At 61.4% G+C, this 16,478-nt stretch overlaps 6 protein-coding genes across 6 annotated transcripts; 3 read left to right on the forward strand and 3 right to left on the reverse strand.

The window, feature by feature from the left end:
- Positions 1 to 2,254: 2,254 nt before the first annotated feature.
- HRG_03768 (RNase H domain-containing protein) lies at positions 2,255 to 3,439 on the reverse strand (the record flags this gene model as incomplete). Its single annotated transcript, XM_044862239.1, has 3 exons — positions 2,255 to 2,952; positions 3,010 to 3,245; positions 3,303 to 3,439. 3 exons carry the CDS (start codon positions 3,437 to 3,439, stop codon positions 2,255 to 2,257), a joined length of 1,071 nt encoding a protein of 356 aa, XP_044723265.1.
- A 486-nt stretch (positions 3,440 to 3,925) lies between these two features.
- On the reverse strand, positions 3,926 to 5,185 carry HRG_03769 (reverse transcriptase (RNA-dependent DNA polymerase) domain-containing protein; the record flags this gene model as incomplete). Its single annotated transcript, XM_044862240.1, has 4 exons — positions 3,926 to 4,198; positions 4,535 to 4,785; positions 4,911 to 4,955; positions 5,005 to 5,185. 4 exons carry the CDS (start codon positions 5,183 to 5,185, stop codon positions 3,926 to 3,928), a joined length of 750 nt encoding a protein of 249 aa, XP_044723266.1.
- A 718-nt stretch (positions 5,186 to 5,903) lies between these two features.
- HRG_03770 (Ribonuclease H-like protein) lies at positions 5,904 to 7,386 on the reverse strand (the record flags this gene model as incomplete). The annotated part of the gene is made up of 3 exons (XM_044862241.1): positions 5,904 to 6,136; positions 6,223 to 6,763; positions 6,829 to 7,386. The coding sequence occupies 3 exons, from the start codon at positions 7,384 to 7,386 to the stop codon at positions 5,904 to 5,906; spliced, it is 1,332 nt and encodes a 443-aa protein (XP_044723267.1).
- Positions 7,387 to 10,717: 3,331 nt separating this feature from the next.
- Positions 10,718 to 12,379, forward strand: HRG_03771 (Ribonuclease H-like protein; the record flags this gene model as incomplete). Its single annotated transcript, XM_044862242.1, has 3 exons — positions 10,718 to 11,388; positions 11,531 to 11,998; positions 12,052 to 12,379. 3 exons carry the CDS (start codon positions 10,718 to 10,720, stop codon positions 12,377 to 12,379), a joined length of 1,467 nt encoding a protein of 488 aa, XP_044723268.1.
- A 768-nt stretch (positions 12,380 to 13,147) lies between these two features.
- Positions 13,148 to 14,849, forward strand: HRG_03772 (reverse transcriptase (RNA-dependent DNA polymerase) domain-containing protein; the record flags this gene model as incomplete). The annotated part of the gene is made up of 4 exons (XM_044862243.1): positions 13,148 to 13,549; positions 13,614 to 13,805; positions 14,143 to 14,507; positions 14,594 to 14,849. The coding sequence occupies 4 exons, from the start codon at positions 13,148 to 13,150 to the stop codon at positions 14,847 to 14,849; spliced, it is 1,215 nt and encodes a 404-aa protein (XP_044723269.1).
- A 209-nt stretch (positions 14,850 to 15,058) lies between these two features.
- Positions 15,059 to 15,797, forward strand: HRG_03773 (RNase H domain-containing protein; the record flags this gene model as incomplete). The annotated part of the gene is made up of 2 exons (XM_044862244.1): positions 15,059 to 15,104; positions 15,205 to 15,797. 2 exons carry the CDS (start codon positions 15,059 to 15,061, stop codon positions 15,795 to 15,797), a joined length of 639 nt encoding a protein of 212 aa, XP_044723270.1.
- Positions 15,798 to 16,478: the final 681 nt, after the last annotated feature.

The raw sequence follows: 16,478 nt of genomic DNA on the forward strand, positions 1-16,478 counted from the left end.
GAGGCGGTCTAGGGAAGTATATTGTGAGTAGTAGTAGTAGTAGTATTGATTACCGTCTAGGACATCCCTATAAGGGCAAAAGACGTGCTAGGCTAGAGAAGACTAGATACATAGAATATCCCGGGTACCTAGACTAAGGACCGTGTGTAGCACCTAACCACTCTATCTAGCAATTCTGAGGCTCTGAGGCCGGTCGGAAATTCGGGGCCCTTCCCCCGTTAGCGGGTTCTAGGCACGGCAGTTAAGCCGTAATAGTAGTCAGTCCTTGGCCGAGGCCGGGTGACTGAGAAAGCCCACGAAGTCATGGGCCGGCCGCAAGCCCCCTCGAGGAGGGCCTACGGGGCAGAAAGAAAAAGAAAAGAAAAAGGAAGCAGAGAGTATAGCAATGTTAATCGGGGGTTCGCCCCGATGGCGATTGTCTTCTCCCGCAGGAGCGTTCGATCCAGGACCACTTCGTGGTCATGACAGTCGGCGAAGTCCCCGTGCCTGCTCCTCGTAGCAAGCAGGTGGCGGAGGTGTTGTCGATTGGTGTGCAGCTCCGGGGGACACCCGGGTGAGGCCTTGAGCTCTAGGCTCTTGTAGCTCCTCGGGGCCCCCGCGGCCCACCAGTCCAGAGGAAGTCGTGGCCGCTGGGCGGCAAAGGTCGGGGCCGCGAGATGGCAGAAGGAGTCAGAGCCGCAAGGCGGCAGAAGGCGAGGCCAGCCAGTAAAGGCGGCAGAGGGTGCGAGGCAGCGCGAGGCGTGCCAGGAAGGGCGAGAAGAAGTCGGGCCGCGAGGCGGCAGAAGTCGAGGCCAGCCAGTAAAGGCGGCAGAAGAAGGCGATGCCGCAAGGCGGCAGAAGGCGAGGCAGCGCGAGGCATGCCGTTATTCGAGACCAGCTTCTCAAGAGGAGACGAACTCTCCAAAGTCTGCCTTTTGGTGCTTGCTAGAGCCCCGTTAGGGCTAGAGACGCAGAAGCATGGTCGGGTGACCTGAAAATAATTATCCACTAACAGGCTGCTAACAGCCCGCAGAAGAGAAGAATTTTTACAGGGGAGAGTTGGACTCTTAGGAGGTAGTAGTAGTAGTAGTAGTAGTATTGATTACCGTCTGGGACATCCCTATAAGGGCAAAAGACGTGCTAGGCTAGGTATAGTACAAGATGGGGATGCTCGTCGGAGACCCGTCGCGCGTTCCTTACTTCTACTCCCCTATCTAGCAATTTTTGACTCTGTGGCCGCTCGGATTCTCAGGTCCCTTCCCCCGTCAGCGGGTTCCGGGCACGGCGGCGAAGCCGTAATATTAGTCAGTCTTCGGTCAGAGCCGGGTGACTGAGAAAGCCCACGCAGTCAGCTGGGCCGTAGGCCCACAGGAGCCTACGGGCAGAAAACATAGAAAGAGAGAGTTGTACATATTAGGTTGGAGGGTTGCCTCGAGCTAGTGGCGGTGGCAGATCCGATCAAAGAATTCTGCCTCCGTTACTAGCCCGAGGAACCGGTCAAATCCCCTTCCTAGTGCCTGGTTGATAGCCTTGCCTGCCGTGGGGCTAGCCTTAGGCGGTGTCGAGTACCTACCTTCCGGCAGTAGAAGGTGTGTCGGTGATTTTCTCCTCCCGCAAGAGCATTCGATCCGGGCCTCTTCGTGGTTAAACCTCTCGTGGTAGTCGGCGAAGTCCCCGTGCCCGCTCCTCGCAGCGAGCAGGTGATGGAGGTGCTCGTTTGGTGTGCAGCTCCGGGGGGCACCCGAGCGAGGCCTTGAGCTCTAGGCTCTTGTAGCTGCTCGGGGCCCCCGCGGCCCACCAGTCCTGGAAGTCGCGCCTGGCCGCAGCCTTGGCCTGTCTCTTGATGTTCGCGTAGGTCGGCGGACTCTTAGGAGGTAGTAGTAGTAGTAGTAGTAGTAGTATTGATTACCGTCTGGGACATCCCTATAAGGGCAAAAGACGTGCTAGGCTAGGTATAGTACAAGATGGGGATGCTCGTCGGAGACCCGTCGCGCGTTCCTTACTTCTACTCCCCTATCTAGCAATTCTTGGACTCTGTGGCCGCTCGATTCTCAGGTCCCTTCCCCGTCAGCGGGTTCCGGGCACGGCGGCGAAGCCATAATATTAGTCAGTCTTCGGTCAGAGCCGGGTGACTGAGAAAGCCCACGCAGTCAGCTGGGCCGTAGGCCCACAGGAGCCTACGGGCAGAAAACATAGAAGAGAGTTGTACATATTAGGTTGAGGGCCTCGAGCTAGTGGCGGTGGCAGATCCGATCAAAGAATTCTGCCTCCGTTACTAGCCCGAGGAACCGGTCAAATCCCTTCCTAGTGCCTGGTTGATAGCCTTGCCCGCCGTGGGGCTAGCCTTAGGCGGTGTCGAGTACCTTCCGGCAGTAGGGTGTGTCGGTGATTTTCTCCTCCCGCAAGAGCATTCGATCCGGGCCTCTTCGTGGTTAAACCTCTCGTGGTAGTCGGCGAAGTCCCCGTGCCCGCTCCTCGCAGCGAGCAGGTGATGGAGGTGCTCTCGTTTGGTGTGCAGCTCCGGGGGGCACCCGAGCGAGGCCTTGAGCTCTAGGCTCTTGTAGCTGCTCGGGGCCCCCGCGGCCCACCAGTCCTGGAAGTCGCGCCTGGCCGCAGCCTTGGCCTGTCTCTTGATGTTCGCGTAGGTCGGCGATCTGTCCGGACCCTCGGCCCGGCAGCCCTCCTTTGCTAGCTGGTCGGCCCGCTCGTTGCCGGCGATCCCCGTATGGCCGGGGCACCAACGCGTGCTGACATCTCCGTGTCGAGCCGCGGCCTCAGCGAACTTCTCCGCAGCCGCTTGCGACGAGATCGATGGGCTGCCTCGTATGGCTCTTATAGCCGCAGTGTTATCAAGGCAGACGACTATCGGCCACTGCTGGTCCGGGGTTCTGGGGACCACGTGAGTGCCGCTCGAAGCCCTCGAGGGCGCCTTCCACCTCTGCGTCGTAGACCTCAGCGAGTAGGACCCGACCGCTGCCGTAGGTCACTTCGCTAGGCCTAGCCACACTGAGTACCCATACCCGCAGGCGCCGTCTTCGCTCTGCGAGCCGTCAGTGTAGACGATGAGGGTATCTTCAGGGCATACCCGGAGCCACGAGTGGAAGTCTCGAGCCGCCTGCGTTTTGTCTACGCCCCCTGTCGGGTCGGGCTGAGGGGGTGCTGGGGGGAGAAGTCGGGGCCTCGGAGCATGGGCCGTCATTTGGTGAAGACGCAGGAGTCTCGAGGCGTGCTGCTTCTGGGCCGCGCGAGGGGCCCGCATACCGTGCCTCTTCATTAGCTCCCGGCCAGGCGTTGGGAGGATGCTCATACGGGGTCAAGGGTGCCGCTCATCTAGGGAGCGTAGACGGACCGCGGCGCGTCTCTGGGCGTCTGCGAGGAGCAGCGTGGCAGGGGGGATGCCGGTCTCTCGGTGGAGGGCCACAATCGGCATGGTACACCAGACGGGCGCGATAGCGCGCATTGCGACGTTTAAGGTCAGCTGGATCCTATTCTTCAGGTAGGTGATCCGCGACGGAACTAAGCGGGCAGTCCCCACACAGGCCGAAGCGCCCCGGGTACCATACATGGGCGCCGTATAAAGGATCGGGAGGACGCAGGCCGTGACCGCATGCCGTGTCGACCGGGGAGGGATTCCGCGCCGGGTGTTTGAGAGGTTCTGGAGGAACCCTGCGGCCGTCATCGCCTTCGCGGCCCACTTCTCCACATGCGTGCGGAATGAGAGCTTTCTGTCGTACCAGACGCCGAGCCAGCGCAGGTCCTGCTGTGGCTCCTTTCTACGGACCCGTGCCAGACCGACGGCAGGTCCCCTTTGTATCTCGGTCTCGTGAAGTGGATGACTTCTGTCTTGCCCGGGTCGAACACTACGCCATTATCGGCTCCCCACTGGATGAGCTCACCCGCGGCGCGCGTGGCCCGGGCGGCCGTCTCCTGTGGGACCGGCCCCGGATCAGGTGGCCACGTCATCTGCGTAGCCGAAGCGCGAGTTCGGTTCCCCTATCGAGTAGATGGGCACTGTATAGAGGAGGAAGAGAATCGGGGAGGCCGGGGAGCCCTGTGGCAGCCCGCACGTCAGGGGGGTTGTCGGCGTCGTTATATCCTCGAGCCGTATTCTGGCCGATCTCTGCTCCATAGCAGCCTGCCCACCGGACCAGGTTTGTTGGCCAGCCCTGTTCCGTAGGCGTAGGAGGAGCCGGTTCCGCAGAACCGTGTCAAAGGCGCCCTGTATATCCATCGTGATTAGCGTGGCGACTTTCCCTCGGTGAGGGCCGTCTCCGCGTCGTGGAGCAATGCTAGCGCTAGGTCGAGCGCTGAACGTTTGGGCAGGGCACCCGCATGCTGGCTGTGGATGACTCGTTGTGTGATCGCAGCCCAGGCTAGGCGCCGGGCTATTAGGCGTTCGAGTCCTTGCCGAGGCAAGCTAGAGAGAAATCGGCCTCCAGCCTCTCGGAATAGACAGGTCCCTCTTGCCAGGCTTAGGGATCATTACGACCTCTGCTGCGCGGAAACAGGCGGGGTGGTAGCCCACGTGTAGGCAGCCTTCATATAGTTCCCTCACCGCCTCGCCGATGTGGTTCCAGACGCGACGCAGCATTCGGACCGTGATGCCGTCGATCCCCGGGAGGTGTTGCCCGTAGAGGTGCAGGCGCATGCCGCATCCGCGAGCGTGACGCTGCAGTCGAGAGTCCTCCTGGGGCCAGCACCTCTGGGGCCCAGGGGTCCGGATGTCGTCCGCGGCCCCGCGCCTTTCTAGGATCTCGACTCGGAGCGCGTTTGCCTTTTCCGTCTGGGTCTCGAAGACCTGGTCGCCTACCTGTATAGGCGGGGCCCGAACGGCTCGGTTTCCTCGACCCCCGAATGATTTTATAGATATCCTGGTTCCTCTCGGCCCCTTCTAGAACAGTCTCCCAGAAATGTCTCTTAGCCCGCCGTACCGCCCGGCGCAGCTCCCGCCGGGCAGTCTGGACCTCTGCCGTGCCCTGTGGGGTAGATCCGCCGCATAGCTCTTAGTTCGGCCGCTGCACCGGCGCACTGATCGTTCCACCATGGGGTGCCTCTCGCGTTCTTCCTGGGCCGTCGGCCCGCTGCGTCGGCCGCCTCTTGGAGTAGGCGAGACAGCGCCTCGGCCAGCCTCCAGGCCTCTGGGCTCAACGGCCAGCCGGGGTAGTGCTGTGGCCCCAGCCCGCACAAGTTCCTCGAATCGCTTCATTTCTTCCTCGGAGCTTACCCTGGTCTAGCTATCGTCCTTGGGGAATCCCGCCGGGAGCGTAATGCTGATCGTGTAATGGTCCGAGCCGGTATGAAGGTGCTCTTCGATAAGCGCGTCCGCAGAGGGATATTGGCAAGGCTAGATCAATGGTATTTCCGCGGGCGTGTGTGGCCTCGCCTGGCGTGGTGAGCAGTCCGAGCCCTTGTCGGCCGCCCACTGGGCGATGTCCTTCCGTTCCTCGCACCCGGGCTCCAGGCTGCCAGGAGAAATGACAGGCGTTGAAGTCGCCCGCGATGAGGCATCTCTCGGGGACGTCCTGCTGGTGGAGGAGGTAGTCGAGTGGCTCGGGTGTCTTCGCGTGTCGATAGAAGTTGATAATAAGGGTGCTGTTTACCCGAGCCACAGGATATCACGCGTAGGGCGGGGCAGAGTTGCTCTGCCCGTATATCTGGGTGGTTCCGGACATACGAGATCACTCTCGGGGCCTGATCCGGTTCCCAGGCGCGTTCTGGGGCGAATGCGTGGAAGGAGCGGTGCGTCTGGGTCCTGCAGGCTCCGCCTTCTTTTCTATCCAAACGTTCGGTTCCTGGATGAGCACGACGTCGTAGTTTTCGCTTCCGCTAGTCGTAGGGCTATGCTATGATAGGCCCCTATTTTGGCCACGTTGGCCTGGAGAACTCGGATCGTCCTCCTGTCGCGAGTTGTTAGTGTTGGGGGCCTATTGTTCATAGGGGTCCAGGGATACGTTTCGTCGGCGCCTCTTCATAGGAGACTCGGATCTGTCTTCCTGTGGTGGAGGGAGCGTTGTGGAGTCTGGCGCCTGCGCGCTGGTGGGGGACAGCCGCTGGGGTCGACATTGCTGCTGCTGTTGCTGCTGCTGTTGCTGCTGCTGGTCCTGTTGCTTGCCGAGGCGGTCCTCGGCAGCTCTCATGCAGGGCGATGGGGTCGGTCCTTGGGAGGGTTGGGGAGGCGGTCGCCGTGGCCCGTTCGAGCTCCATATTGGCTTGCCGGTATAGCTGAGAGCCGATCTTCCTTACGGCGTACTTCTCGATCTTGAGAGCCGCACGAGTTGGCCGTGAGAGCGCCTAGGTCTGGCAGGGCACTCCTTATGGTCTGCCGGGAAGGGCCGGAACAGTTCGCGCACCTCTCCGGCTGCTTGCAGTCGTTATCGCGATGGTCTTTCCCGCCGCATCGTCGGCAGGCTTGTTTTCGGTCGCAGGCGTAGCGGGAGTGATAATCCCAACAGGTGTCGCACTGCGCGGGCCGGGCGGTCTTGGCGATCAGTCGGGCTAGTCGGCTGGTGCCGAAGAGCCGCCATCTCCTCTGTATCGCCGCCTGAAAGGACACAATCATTGTCACAGTGGGCTGGTCGGAGCTTTCGGAGTATCTCTTAGCAATGTGCACATCAATTGGTTCGGCACCTGTCTGGAGCTTGATCTCTTCTTTGATAGCTTGGTCATAGTCCACGGCGGCCCCCCAGATATCCGTGAGCTGCCTGGGGCAGTCGGCCACAGCGTACGTGTGCCACTTCTGGAAGCCTTCAACCGCCACGGCCCCGAGGCGGGCCGCCCAGTCGTCCTGCCGTTCCACAAGCAGGTCCTCGCCTCCCGGTCTGAGGCCCGTATAGCCCATCCAGTCTTAACCCGGGCGATCTGTGGCATGCGTTCTGTCCCTAGGTTGAGAGTCTTAGCTACGTGAGCTCTGATGGCATGCCCCTGATAGCCCCATGCTGGGGACTTGTCGTCGAGCCGCACGAAGACACGCAGGTCATCTTTAGGCGGCTGGACCGGAGGCGCCTTCCGGGGCTTCGGGCCGAGGCGTGCCGGCAGGGGAGCCCTTGTCTGTGCCATCCCCTTCTGGGCCATAGCGGCGTAGGTCGGTGCGGTCCCGTCTCTGCCGTGGCGGTTGTTGACATTCTGACCGGCGCGTGTGGGCGCGCCGTTGAGCGCGTCGTCCCAGTAGCTAATGAAGCCGCGCGAGAATTCCTTCGCGAAGCTGAGCTCGTGGCCCGAGTTGAACTGGGCAGCCGTCTTGTCGAAGGCGGTGCAGAATGCGCGGAAGACGGCCAGCTTTGCCTGTTGTGCTTCCATCTGGTTGGCGATAAGTCTCTCTGCCGCGTGGGCAACCGTTACTGCTGGGCCTTGAGTCTCGGGCAGGTCGTCCGGCTCGTCGGTCTCGGTTTCGTCTGCTGCGTCTCCCATTACAGCATCTGGCTGGTCGGTGTCGGTGTGGGCATTGTCGCTGTTCGTGGAGCCGAATGGAGAGTCGTCGGGTTGCTGTGCGCGTCGTGGCAACAGTAATTCGGCAAGACCCGCGCGTGGGGCCTGCCGGAGGAGCGCTTCTCTGCTCCTGGGGCGTTCGTGGGAGTCATCGGCTCTTGTTCCTGGGGCGGCAGTCGCGCCTGGTCCGCGGGGTTGGGTGCCATCGCCGCCCTCAGCTTGCGCTGAGCGTGGTGTTAAACGCCCTTGTTAGCGGATGTGTGTTGTGTACAGCGAAGTCCTTAACAGATGGTGCCAAGAAAGTAAGAATACAAGGGAGTGCTGGACTCTTAGGAGGTAGTAGTAGTAGTAGTATTGATTACCGTCTGGGACATCCCTATAAGGGCAAAAGACGTGCTAGGCTAGAGAAGACTAGATACATAGAATATCCCGAGTACCTGGACTAAGGACCGTGTGTAGCACCTAACCACTCCATCTAGCAATTCTGAGGCTCTGAGGCCGGTCGGAAATTCGGGGCCCTTCCCCCGTCAGCGGGTTCCAGGCACGGCAGTGAAGCCGTAATAGTAGTCAGTCTTTGGCCGAGGCCGGGTGACTGAGAAAGCCCACGAAGTCATGGGCCGGCCGCAAGCCCTCGAGGAGGGCCTACGGGCAGAAAGAAAAGAAAAGAAAAAGGAAGCAGAGAGTGTAGCAATGTTAGTCGGGGATTCGCCCCGATGGCGATTGTCTTCTCCGCAGGAGCGTTCGATCCGGGGCCACTTCGTGGTTATGACAGTCGGCGAAGTCCCCGTGCCTGCTCCTCGTAGCAAGCAGGTGGTGGAGGTGTTGTCGATTGGTGTGCAGCTCCGGGGGACACCCGGGTGAGGCCTTGAGCTCTAGGCTCTTGTAGCTCCTCGGGGCCCCCGCGGCCCACCAGTCCAGAGGAAGTCGGGCCGCTGGGCGGCAGAAAGGCCGCAAGGCGGCAAAGTTCAGCCGCGAGACGGCAGAAGGAGGCAGAGCCGCAAGGCGGCAGAAGGCGAGGCCAGCCAGTAAAGGCGGCAGAGGTGCGAGGCAGCGCGAGGCGTGCCAGGAAGGGCGAGAAGAAGGGCCGCGAGGCGGCAGAAGAGGTCGGGGCCGCGAGGCGGCAGAAGTCGAGGCCAGCCAGTAAAGGCGGCAGAAGAAGGCGATGCCGCGAGGCGGCAGAAGGCGAGGCAGCGCGAGGCATGCCGTTATTCGAGACCAGCTTCCCAAGAGGAGACGAACTCTCCAAAGTCTGCCTTTTGGTGCTTGCTAGAGCCCCGTTAGGGCTAGAGAGGCAGAAGCATGGTCGGGTGACCTGAAAATAATTATCCACTAACAGGCTGCTAACAGCCCGCAGAAGAGAAGAATTTTTACAGGGGAGAGTTGGACTCTTAGGAGGTGGGAGCTTGCGAATTCCAAATAAAGTGGGGCGTGGCACGGGTAGCCCCTGAATGCGTATCTTATGTAGCTACGTACTGTGGGGCTCGTGACATGGGTGCGGTCCGTCGGCACTCAAAGGGATGCGAGTTCCAAATAAGTGGGGCGTGGCACGGGTACTCGGAAGAGTTGGCAACCGATCGCCCCCTGGCGTGAAACCCAGCCTCCACGCGCTGACTCGCCGGACCTGTCACGTCCTTATGTTAGCTCGCCGGGACCGTGACGCCCGGAACCAGGCAGGTACGTGGTGACGTCGCGGAGTCGTTGGTGTATGCCCACCGGTTCCACGGGTCTACCTGGAAGGCGTCCTTGATGTGCTCGCCCGGCTTTGGTGAATAGTCCGCTTGCACCGTAGTTGCACGCACTGGCAGTGACCGACCAAAAGCAGCGTCCCGTCTCAAGGGGGTGGGTGGCACGCGAATCCCTACCGGCCGACAATAACAGGCTACGTCGTCTGCCTCGAATTGATTACCGAATAGGTCGTACCACCAACCCCGGTTGCGATCCCTACAGAAGTGAATGAGTTCGTTTTGCCCTCGCAAGTTGCAGATATATACCAGGGAGGGCCGGCCAATCTTGTCACAGTAGGACAGACCCGTCCACACGTCACGTCCGCGCTGGATTTGGGGCAGCTGTGGTTTCCCACGCACCGGGCCCTGTCGCACCGGCCTCCCTCGCTGGTCGCGTGTACCCCACGGTGGCACGGCCAGGGCCTTCCCCTTCTCCGGTCCAGGCAGGGTAGCTCTGGGCCCGGTTTCACGCTTGTCTTTGTTGACAAACCCGCAGATGCGAACCCTTGAACCGGAAGCACTTAACCATCTGTGCGCTCCAGACGGCTTCGGGTGTATTTTTGTAGCCCGGTACCCCCGACCCGGGGATCGGACATTTGTCGGTGTGCAGTCGTGCATGATACCGATTCCCTCCACGAAGCTATGGCGTGTGTCACCAATCCATCCAACCCCATCCTTCTCGCAAACCGCGAAGTATTGAAACTTTCCCCCAATCCAGCAGGCCATGGTTACATATGGCCTAGCGAAAGGTGTGCATGCTAAGTCGCGACTGCTTATGTCGACATCGGGCGCTCTCTCCCCGCCAGGTCCCAACGGGATCTGCTTGGCTGAACATGTTCCTAAGAACGCCAGTAGTAGCCAGGCGATTAGGAAACCCACCCGGACCCCAGACCGAGGGGCAGGGCCCACCGCACCCCGCAGCCGAATCCAGCCCGAGGTAATATCATGCCAACAGAATGACACCGAGAGCGTGAGGGCAGGCATTTCTGGTCTGACGCGGGTTGGTTGCGGGCGCTTTTATGGTACGGGTGTGGAAAATCGGGCGGGTTGTTGGTTGGAGTCCGGCAGATGGGAGGCGGTAACGCGTGAAGTCAGTCTGTAGGCTTGGGTCGGTGGCCTCGTAGGCGTAGTGGGATCACTGAGTCCGAATCCAATGCTTATAGGTGGTGACAGAATTTTTTGGGAAGCGGCTGAGTTACTCATTCTTTATACCCGTGCCACGCCCCATTTAGGTGGTGCGAGTTCTACGAGTGACAATAAAGTGGGACGTGGCACGGGTACTCAGAGAGCACTATGCGCTCTCTTAGCGTAAGCTGGCGTCTTACTTGGCATGGAAGCCATGCCAGTGATCGGAATGGCTGGTCTGGTCTGGTCTCGGGGGTCAGACCAACACGCCCGCCAAGGAAGCTGACGTAATCGTGCCCGCCCCCACTTTAATTTGGTTTCGCGAAGGCTCACCCACTCTGTCTTACAGCACTCCCTTGTATTCTTACTTTCTTGGCACCATCTGTTAAGGACTTCGCTGTACACAACACACATCCGCTAACAAGGGCGTTTAACACCACGCTCAGCGCAAGCTGAGGGCGGCGATGGCACCCAACCCCGCGGACCAGGCGCGACTGCCGCCCCAGGAACAAGAGCCGATGACTCCCACGAACGCCCCAGGAGCTAGAGAAGCGCTCCTCCGGCAGGCCCCACGCGCGGGTCTTGCCGAATTACTGTTGCCACGACGCGCACAGCAACCCGACGACTCTCCATTCGGCTCCACGAACAGCGACAATGCCCACACCGACACCGACCAGCCAGATGCTGTAATGGGAGACGCAGCAGACGAAACCGAGACCGACGAGCCGGACGACCTGCCCGAGACTCAAGGCCCAGCAGTAACGGTTGCCCACGCGGCAGAGAGACTTATCGCCAACCAGATGGAAGCACAACAGGCAAAGCTGGCCGTCTTCCGCGCATTCTGCACCGCCTTCGACAAGACGGCTGCCCAGTTCAACTCGGGCCACGAGCTCAGCTTCGCGAAGGAATTCTCGCGCGGCTTCATTAGCTACTGGGACGACGCGCTCAACGGCGCGCCCACACGCGCCGGTCAGAATGTCAACAACCGCCACGGCAGAGACGGGACCGCACCGACCTACGCCGCTATGGCCCAGAAGGGGATGGCACAGACAAGGGCTCCCTGCCGGCACGCCTCGGCCCGAAGCCCCGGAAGGCGCCTCCGGTCCAGCCGCCTAAAGATGACCTGCGTGTCTTCGTGCGGCTCGACGACAAGTCCCCAGCATGGGGCTATCAGGGGCATGCCATCAGAGCTCACGTAGCTAAGACTCTCAACCTAGGGACAGAACGCATGCCACAGATCGCCCGGGTTAAGACTGGATGGGCTATACGGGCCTCAGACCGGGAGGCGAGGACCTGCTTGTGGAACGGCAGGACGACTGGGCGGCCCGCCTCGGGGCCGTGGCGGTTGAAGGCTTCCAGAAGTGGCACACGTACGCTGTGGCCGACTGCCCCAGGCAGCTCACGGATATCTGGGGGGCCGCCGTGGACTATGACCAAGCTATCAAAGAAGAGATCAAGCTCCAGACAGGTGCCGAACCAATTGATGTGCACATTGCTAAGAGATACTCCGAAAGCTCCGACCAGCCCACTGTGACAATGATTGTGTCCTTTCAGGCGGCGATACAGAGGAGATGGCGGCTCTTCGGCACCAGCCGACTAGCCCGACTGATCGCCAAGACCGCCCGGCCCGCGCAGTGCGACACCTGTTGGGATTATCACTCCCGCTACGCCTGCGACCGAAAACAAGCCTGCCGACGATGCGGCGGGAAAGACCATCGCGATAACGACTGCAAGCAGCCGGAGAGGTGCGCGAACTGTTCCGGCCCTTCCCGGCAGACCATAAGGAGTGCCCTGCCAGACCTAGGCGCTCACGGCCAACTCGTGCGGCTCTCAAGATCGAGAAGTACGCCGTAAGGAAGATCGGCTCTCAGCTATACCGGCAAGCCAATATGGAGCTCGAACGGGCCACGGCGACCGCCTCCCCCCAACCCTCCCAAGGACCGACCCCATCGCCCTGCATGAGAGCTGCCGAGGCCCGCCTAGGCAAGCAACAGGACCAGCAGCAGCAACAGCAGCAGCAACAGCAGCAGCAATGTCGACCCCAGCGGCTGTCCCCCACCAGCGCGCAGGCGCCAGACTCCACAACGCTCCTCCACCACAGGAAGACAGATCCGAGTCTCCTATGAAGAGGCGCCGACGAAACGTATCCCTGGACCCCTATGAACAATAGGCCCCCAACACTAACAACTCGCGACAGGAGGACGATCCGAGTTCTCCAGGCCAACGTGGCCAAAATAGGGGCCTATCATAGCATAGCCCTACGACTAGCGGAAGCAGAAAACTACGACGTCGTGCTCATCCAGGAACCGAACGTTTGGATAGAAAGAAGGCGGAGCCTGCAGGACCCAGACGCACCGCTCCTTCCACGCATTCGCCCCAGAACGCGCCTGGGAACCGGATCAGGCCCCGAGAGTGATCTCGTATGTCCGGAACCACCCAGATATACGGGCAGAGCAACTCTGCCCCGCCCCTACGCGTGATATCCTGTGGCTCCGGGTAAACAGCACCCTTATTATCAACTTCTATCGACACGCGAAGACACCCGAGCCACTCGACTACCTCCTCCACCAGCAGGACGTCCCCGAGAGATGCCTCATCGCGGGCGACTTCAACGCCTGTCATTTCTCCTGGCAGCCTGGAGCCCGGAGTGCGAGGAACGGAAGGACATCGCCCAGTGGGCGGCCGACAAGGGCTCGGACTGCTCACCACGCCAGGCGAGGCCACACACGCCCGCGGAAATACCATTGATCTAGCCTTTGCCAATATCCCTCTGCGGACGCGCTTATCGAAGAGCACCTTCATACCGGCTCGGACCATTACACGATCAGCATTACGCTCCCCGGCGGATTCCCCCAAGGACGATAGCTAGACCAAGGGTAAGCTCCGAGGAAGAAATGAAGCGATTCGAGGAACTTGTGCGGGCTGGGGCCACAGCACTACCCCGGCTGGCCGTTGAGCCCAGAGGCCTGGAGAGGCTGGCCGAGGCGCTGTCTCGCCTACTCCAAGAGGCGGCCGACGCAGCGGGCCGACGGCCCAGGAAGAACGCGAGAGGCACCCCATGGTGGAACGATCAGTGCGCCGGTGCAGCGGCCGAACTAAGAGCTATGCGGCGGATCTACCCCACAGGGCACGGCAGAGAGGTCCAGACTGCCCGGCGGGAGCTGCGCCGGGCGGTACGGCGGGCTAAGAGACATTTCTGGCAGACTGTTCTAGAAGGCGCCGAGAGCAACCAGGATATCTATAAGATCATGCGGTGGTCGAGGAAACCGAGCCCGTTCCGGGCCCCGCCTATACAGGTAGGCGACCAGGTCTTCGAGACCCAGACGGAAAAGGCAAACGCGCTCCGAGTCGAGATCCTAGAAAGGCGCGGGGCCGCGGACGACATCCCGGACCCCTGGGCCCCAGAGGTGCTGGCCCCAGGAGGACTCTCGACTGCAGCGTCACGCTCGCGGATGCGGCATGCGCCTGCACCTCTACGGGCAACACCTCCCGGGGATCGACGGCATCACGGTCCGAATGCTGCGTCGCGTCTGGAACCACATCGGCGAGGCGGTGAGGGAACTATATGAAGGCTGCCTACACGTGGGCTACCACCCCGCCTGTTTCCGCGCAGCAGAGGTCGTAATGATCCCTAAGCCTGGCAAGAGGGACCTGTCTATTCCGAGAGGCTGGAGGCCGATTTCTCTCCAGCTTGCCTCGGCAAGGGACTCGAACGCCTAATAGCCCGGCGCCTGCCTGGGCTGCGATCACACAACGAGTCATCCACAGCCAGCATGCGGGTGCCCTGCCCAAACGTTCAGCGCTCGACCTAGCGCTAGCATTGCTCCACGACGCGGAGACGGCCCTCACCGAGGGGAAAGTCGCCACGCTAATCACGATGGATATACAGGGCGCCTTTGACACGGTTCTGCGGAACCGGCTCCTCCTACGCCTACGGGAACAGGGCTGGCCAACAAACCTGGTCCGGTGGGCAGGCTGCTTTATGGAGCAGAGATCGGCCAGAATACGGCTCGAGGATATAACGACGCCGACAACCCCCCTGACGTGCGGGCTGCCACAGGGCTCCCCGGCCTCCCCGATTCTCTTCCTCCTCTATACAGTGCCCATCTACTCGACAGGGGAACCGAACTCGCGCTTCGGCTACGCAGATGACGTGGCCACCCTGATCCGGGGCCGGTCCCTACAGGAGACGGCCGCCCGGGCCACGCGCGCCGCGGGTGAGCTCATCCAGTGGGGAGCCGATAATGGCGTAGTGTTCGACCCGGGCAAGACAGAAGTCATCCACTTCACGAGACCGAGATACAAAGGGGACCTGCCGTCGGTCTGGCACGGGTCCGTAGAAAGGAGCCACAGCAGGACCTGCGCTGGCTCGGCGTCTGGTACGACAGAAAGCTCTCATTCCGCACGCATGTGGAGAAGTGGGCCGCGAAGGCGATGACGGCCGCAGGGTTCCTCCAGAACCTCTCAAACACCCGGCGCGGAATCCTCCCGGTCGACACGGCATGCGGTCACGGCCTGCGTCCTCCCGATCCTTTATACGGCGCCCATGTATGGTACCCGGGGCGCTTCGGCCTGTGTGGGGGACTGCCCGCTTAGTTCCGTCGCGGATCACCTACCTGAAGAATAGGATCCAGCTGACCTTAAACGTCGCAATGCGCGCTATCGCGCCCGTCTGGTGTACCATGCCGATTGTGGCCCTCCACCGAGAGACCGGCATCCCCCCTGCCACGCTGCTCCTCGCAGACGCCCAGAGACGCGCCGCGGTCCGTCTACGCTCCCTAGATGAGCGGCACCCTTGACCCCGTATGAGCATCCTCCCAACGCCTGGCCGGGAGCTAATGAAGAGGCACGGTATGCGGGCCTCGCGCGGCCCAGAAGCAGCACGCCTCGAGACTCCTGCGTCTTCACCAAATGACGGCCCATGCTCCGAGGCCCCGACTTCTCCCCCCAGCACCCCCTCAGCCCGACCCGACAGGGGGCGTAGACAAAACGCAGGCGGCTCGAGACTTCCACTCGTGGCTCCGGGTATGCCCTGAAGATACCCTCATCGTCTACACTGACGGCTCGCAGAGCGAAGACGGCGCCTGCGGGTATGGGTACTCAGTGTGGCTAGGCCCCAGCGAAGTGACCTACGGCAGCGGTCGGGTCCTACTCGCTGAGGTCTACGACGCAGAGGTGGAAGGCGCCCTCGAGGGGCTTCGAGCGGCACTCACGTGGTCCCCCAGAACCCCGGACCAGCAGTGGCCGATAGTCGTCTGCCTTGATAACACTGCGGCTATAAGAGCCATACGAGGCAGCCCATCGATCTCGTCGCAAGCGGCTGCGGAGAAGTTCGCTGAGGCCGCGGCTCGACACGGAGATGTCAGCACGCGTTGGTGCCCCGGCCATACGGGGATCGCCGGCAACGAGCGGGCCGACCAGCTAGCAAAGGAGGGCTGCCGGGCCGAGGGTCCGGACAGATCGCCGACCTACGCGAACATCAAGAGACAGGCCAAGGCTGCGGCCAGGCGCGACTTCCAGGACTGGTGGGCCGCGGGGCCCTGAGCAGCTACAAGAGCCTAGAGCTCAAGGCCTCGCTCGGGTGCCCCCCGGAGCTGCACACCAAACGAGAGCACCTCCATCACCTGCTCGCTGCGAGGAGCGGGCACGGGGACTTCGCCGACTACCACGAGAGGTTTAACCACGAAGAGGCCCGGATCGAATGCTCTTGCGGGAGGAGAAAATCACCGACACACCCCTTCTACTGCCGGAAGGTAGGTACTCGACACCGCCTAAGGCTAGCCCCCACGGCGGGCAAGGCTATCAACCAGGCACTAGGAAGGGGATTTGACCGGTTCCTCGGGCTAGTAACGGAGGCAGAATTCTTTGATCGGATCTGCCACCGCCACTAGCTCGAGGCAACCCTCCAACCTAATATGTACAACTCTCTCTTTTCTATGTTTTCTGCCCGTAGGCTCCCTGTGGGCCTACGGCCCAGCTGACTGCGTGGGCTTTCTCAGTCACCCGGCTCTGACCGAAGACTGACTAATATTACGGCTTCGCCGCCGTGCCCGGAACCCGCTGACGGGGGAAGGGACCTGAGAATCCGAGCGGCCACAGAGTCCAAGAATTGCTAGATAGGGGAGTAGAAGTAAGGAACGCGCGACGGGTCTCCGACGAGCATCCCCATCTTGTACTATACCTAGCCTAGCACGTCTTTTGCCCTTATAGGGATGTCCCAGACGG

The sequence above is a fragment of the Hirsutella rhossiliensis genome (genome assembly GCF_020360975.1).
Source record: "Hirsutella rhossiliensis strain HR02 chromosome Unknown scaffold00003, whole genome shotgun sequence".
NCBI classification, from domain to species: Eukaryota; Fungi; Ascomycota; class Sordariomycetes; order Hypocreales; family Ophiocordycipitaceae; genus Hirsutella; species Hirsutella rhossiliensis.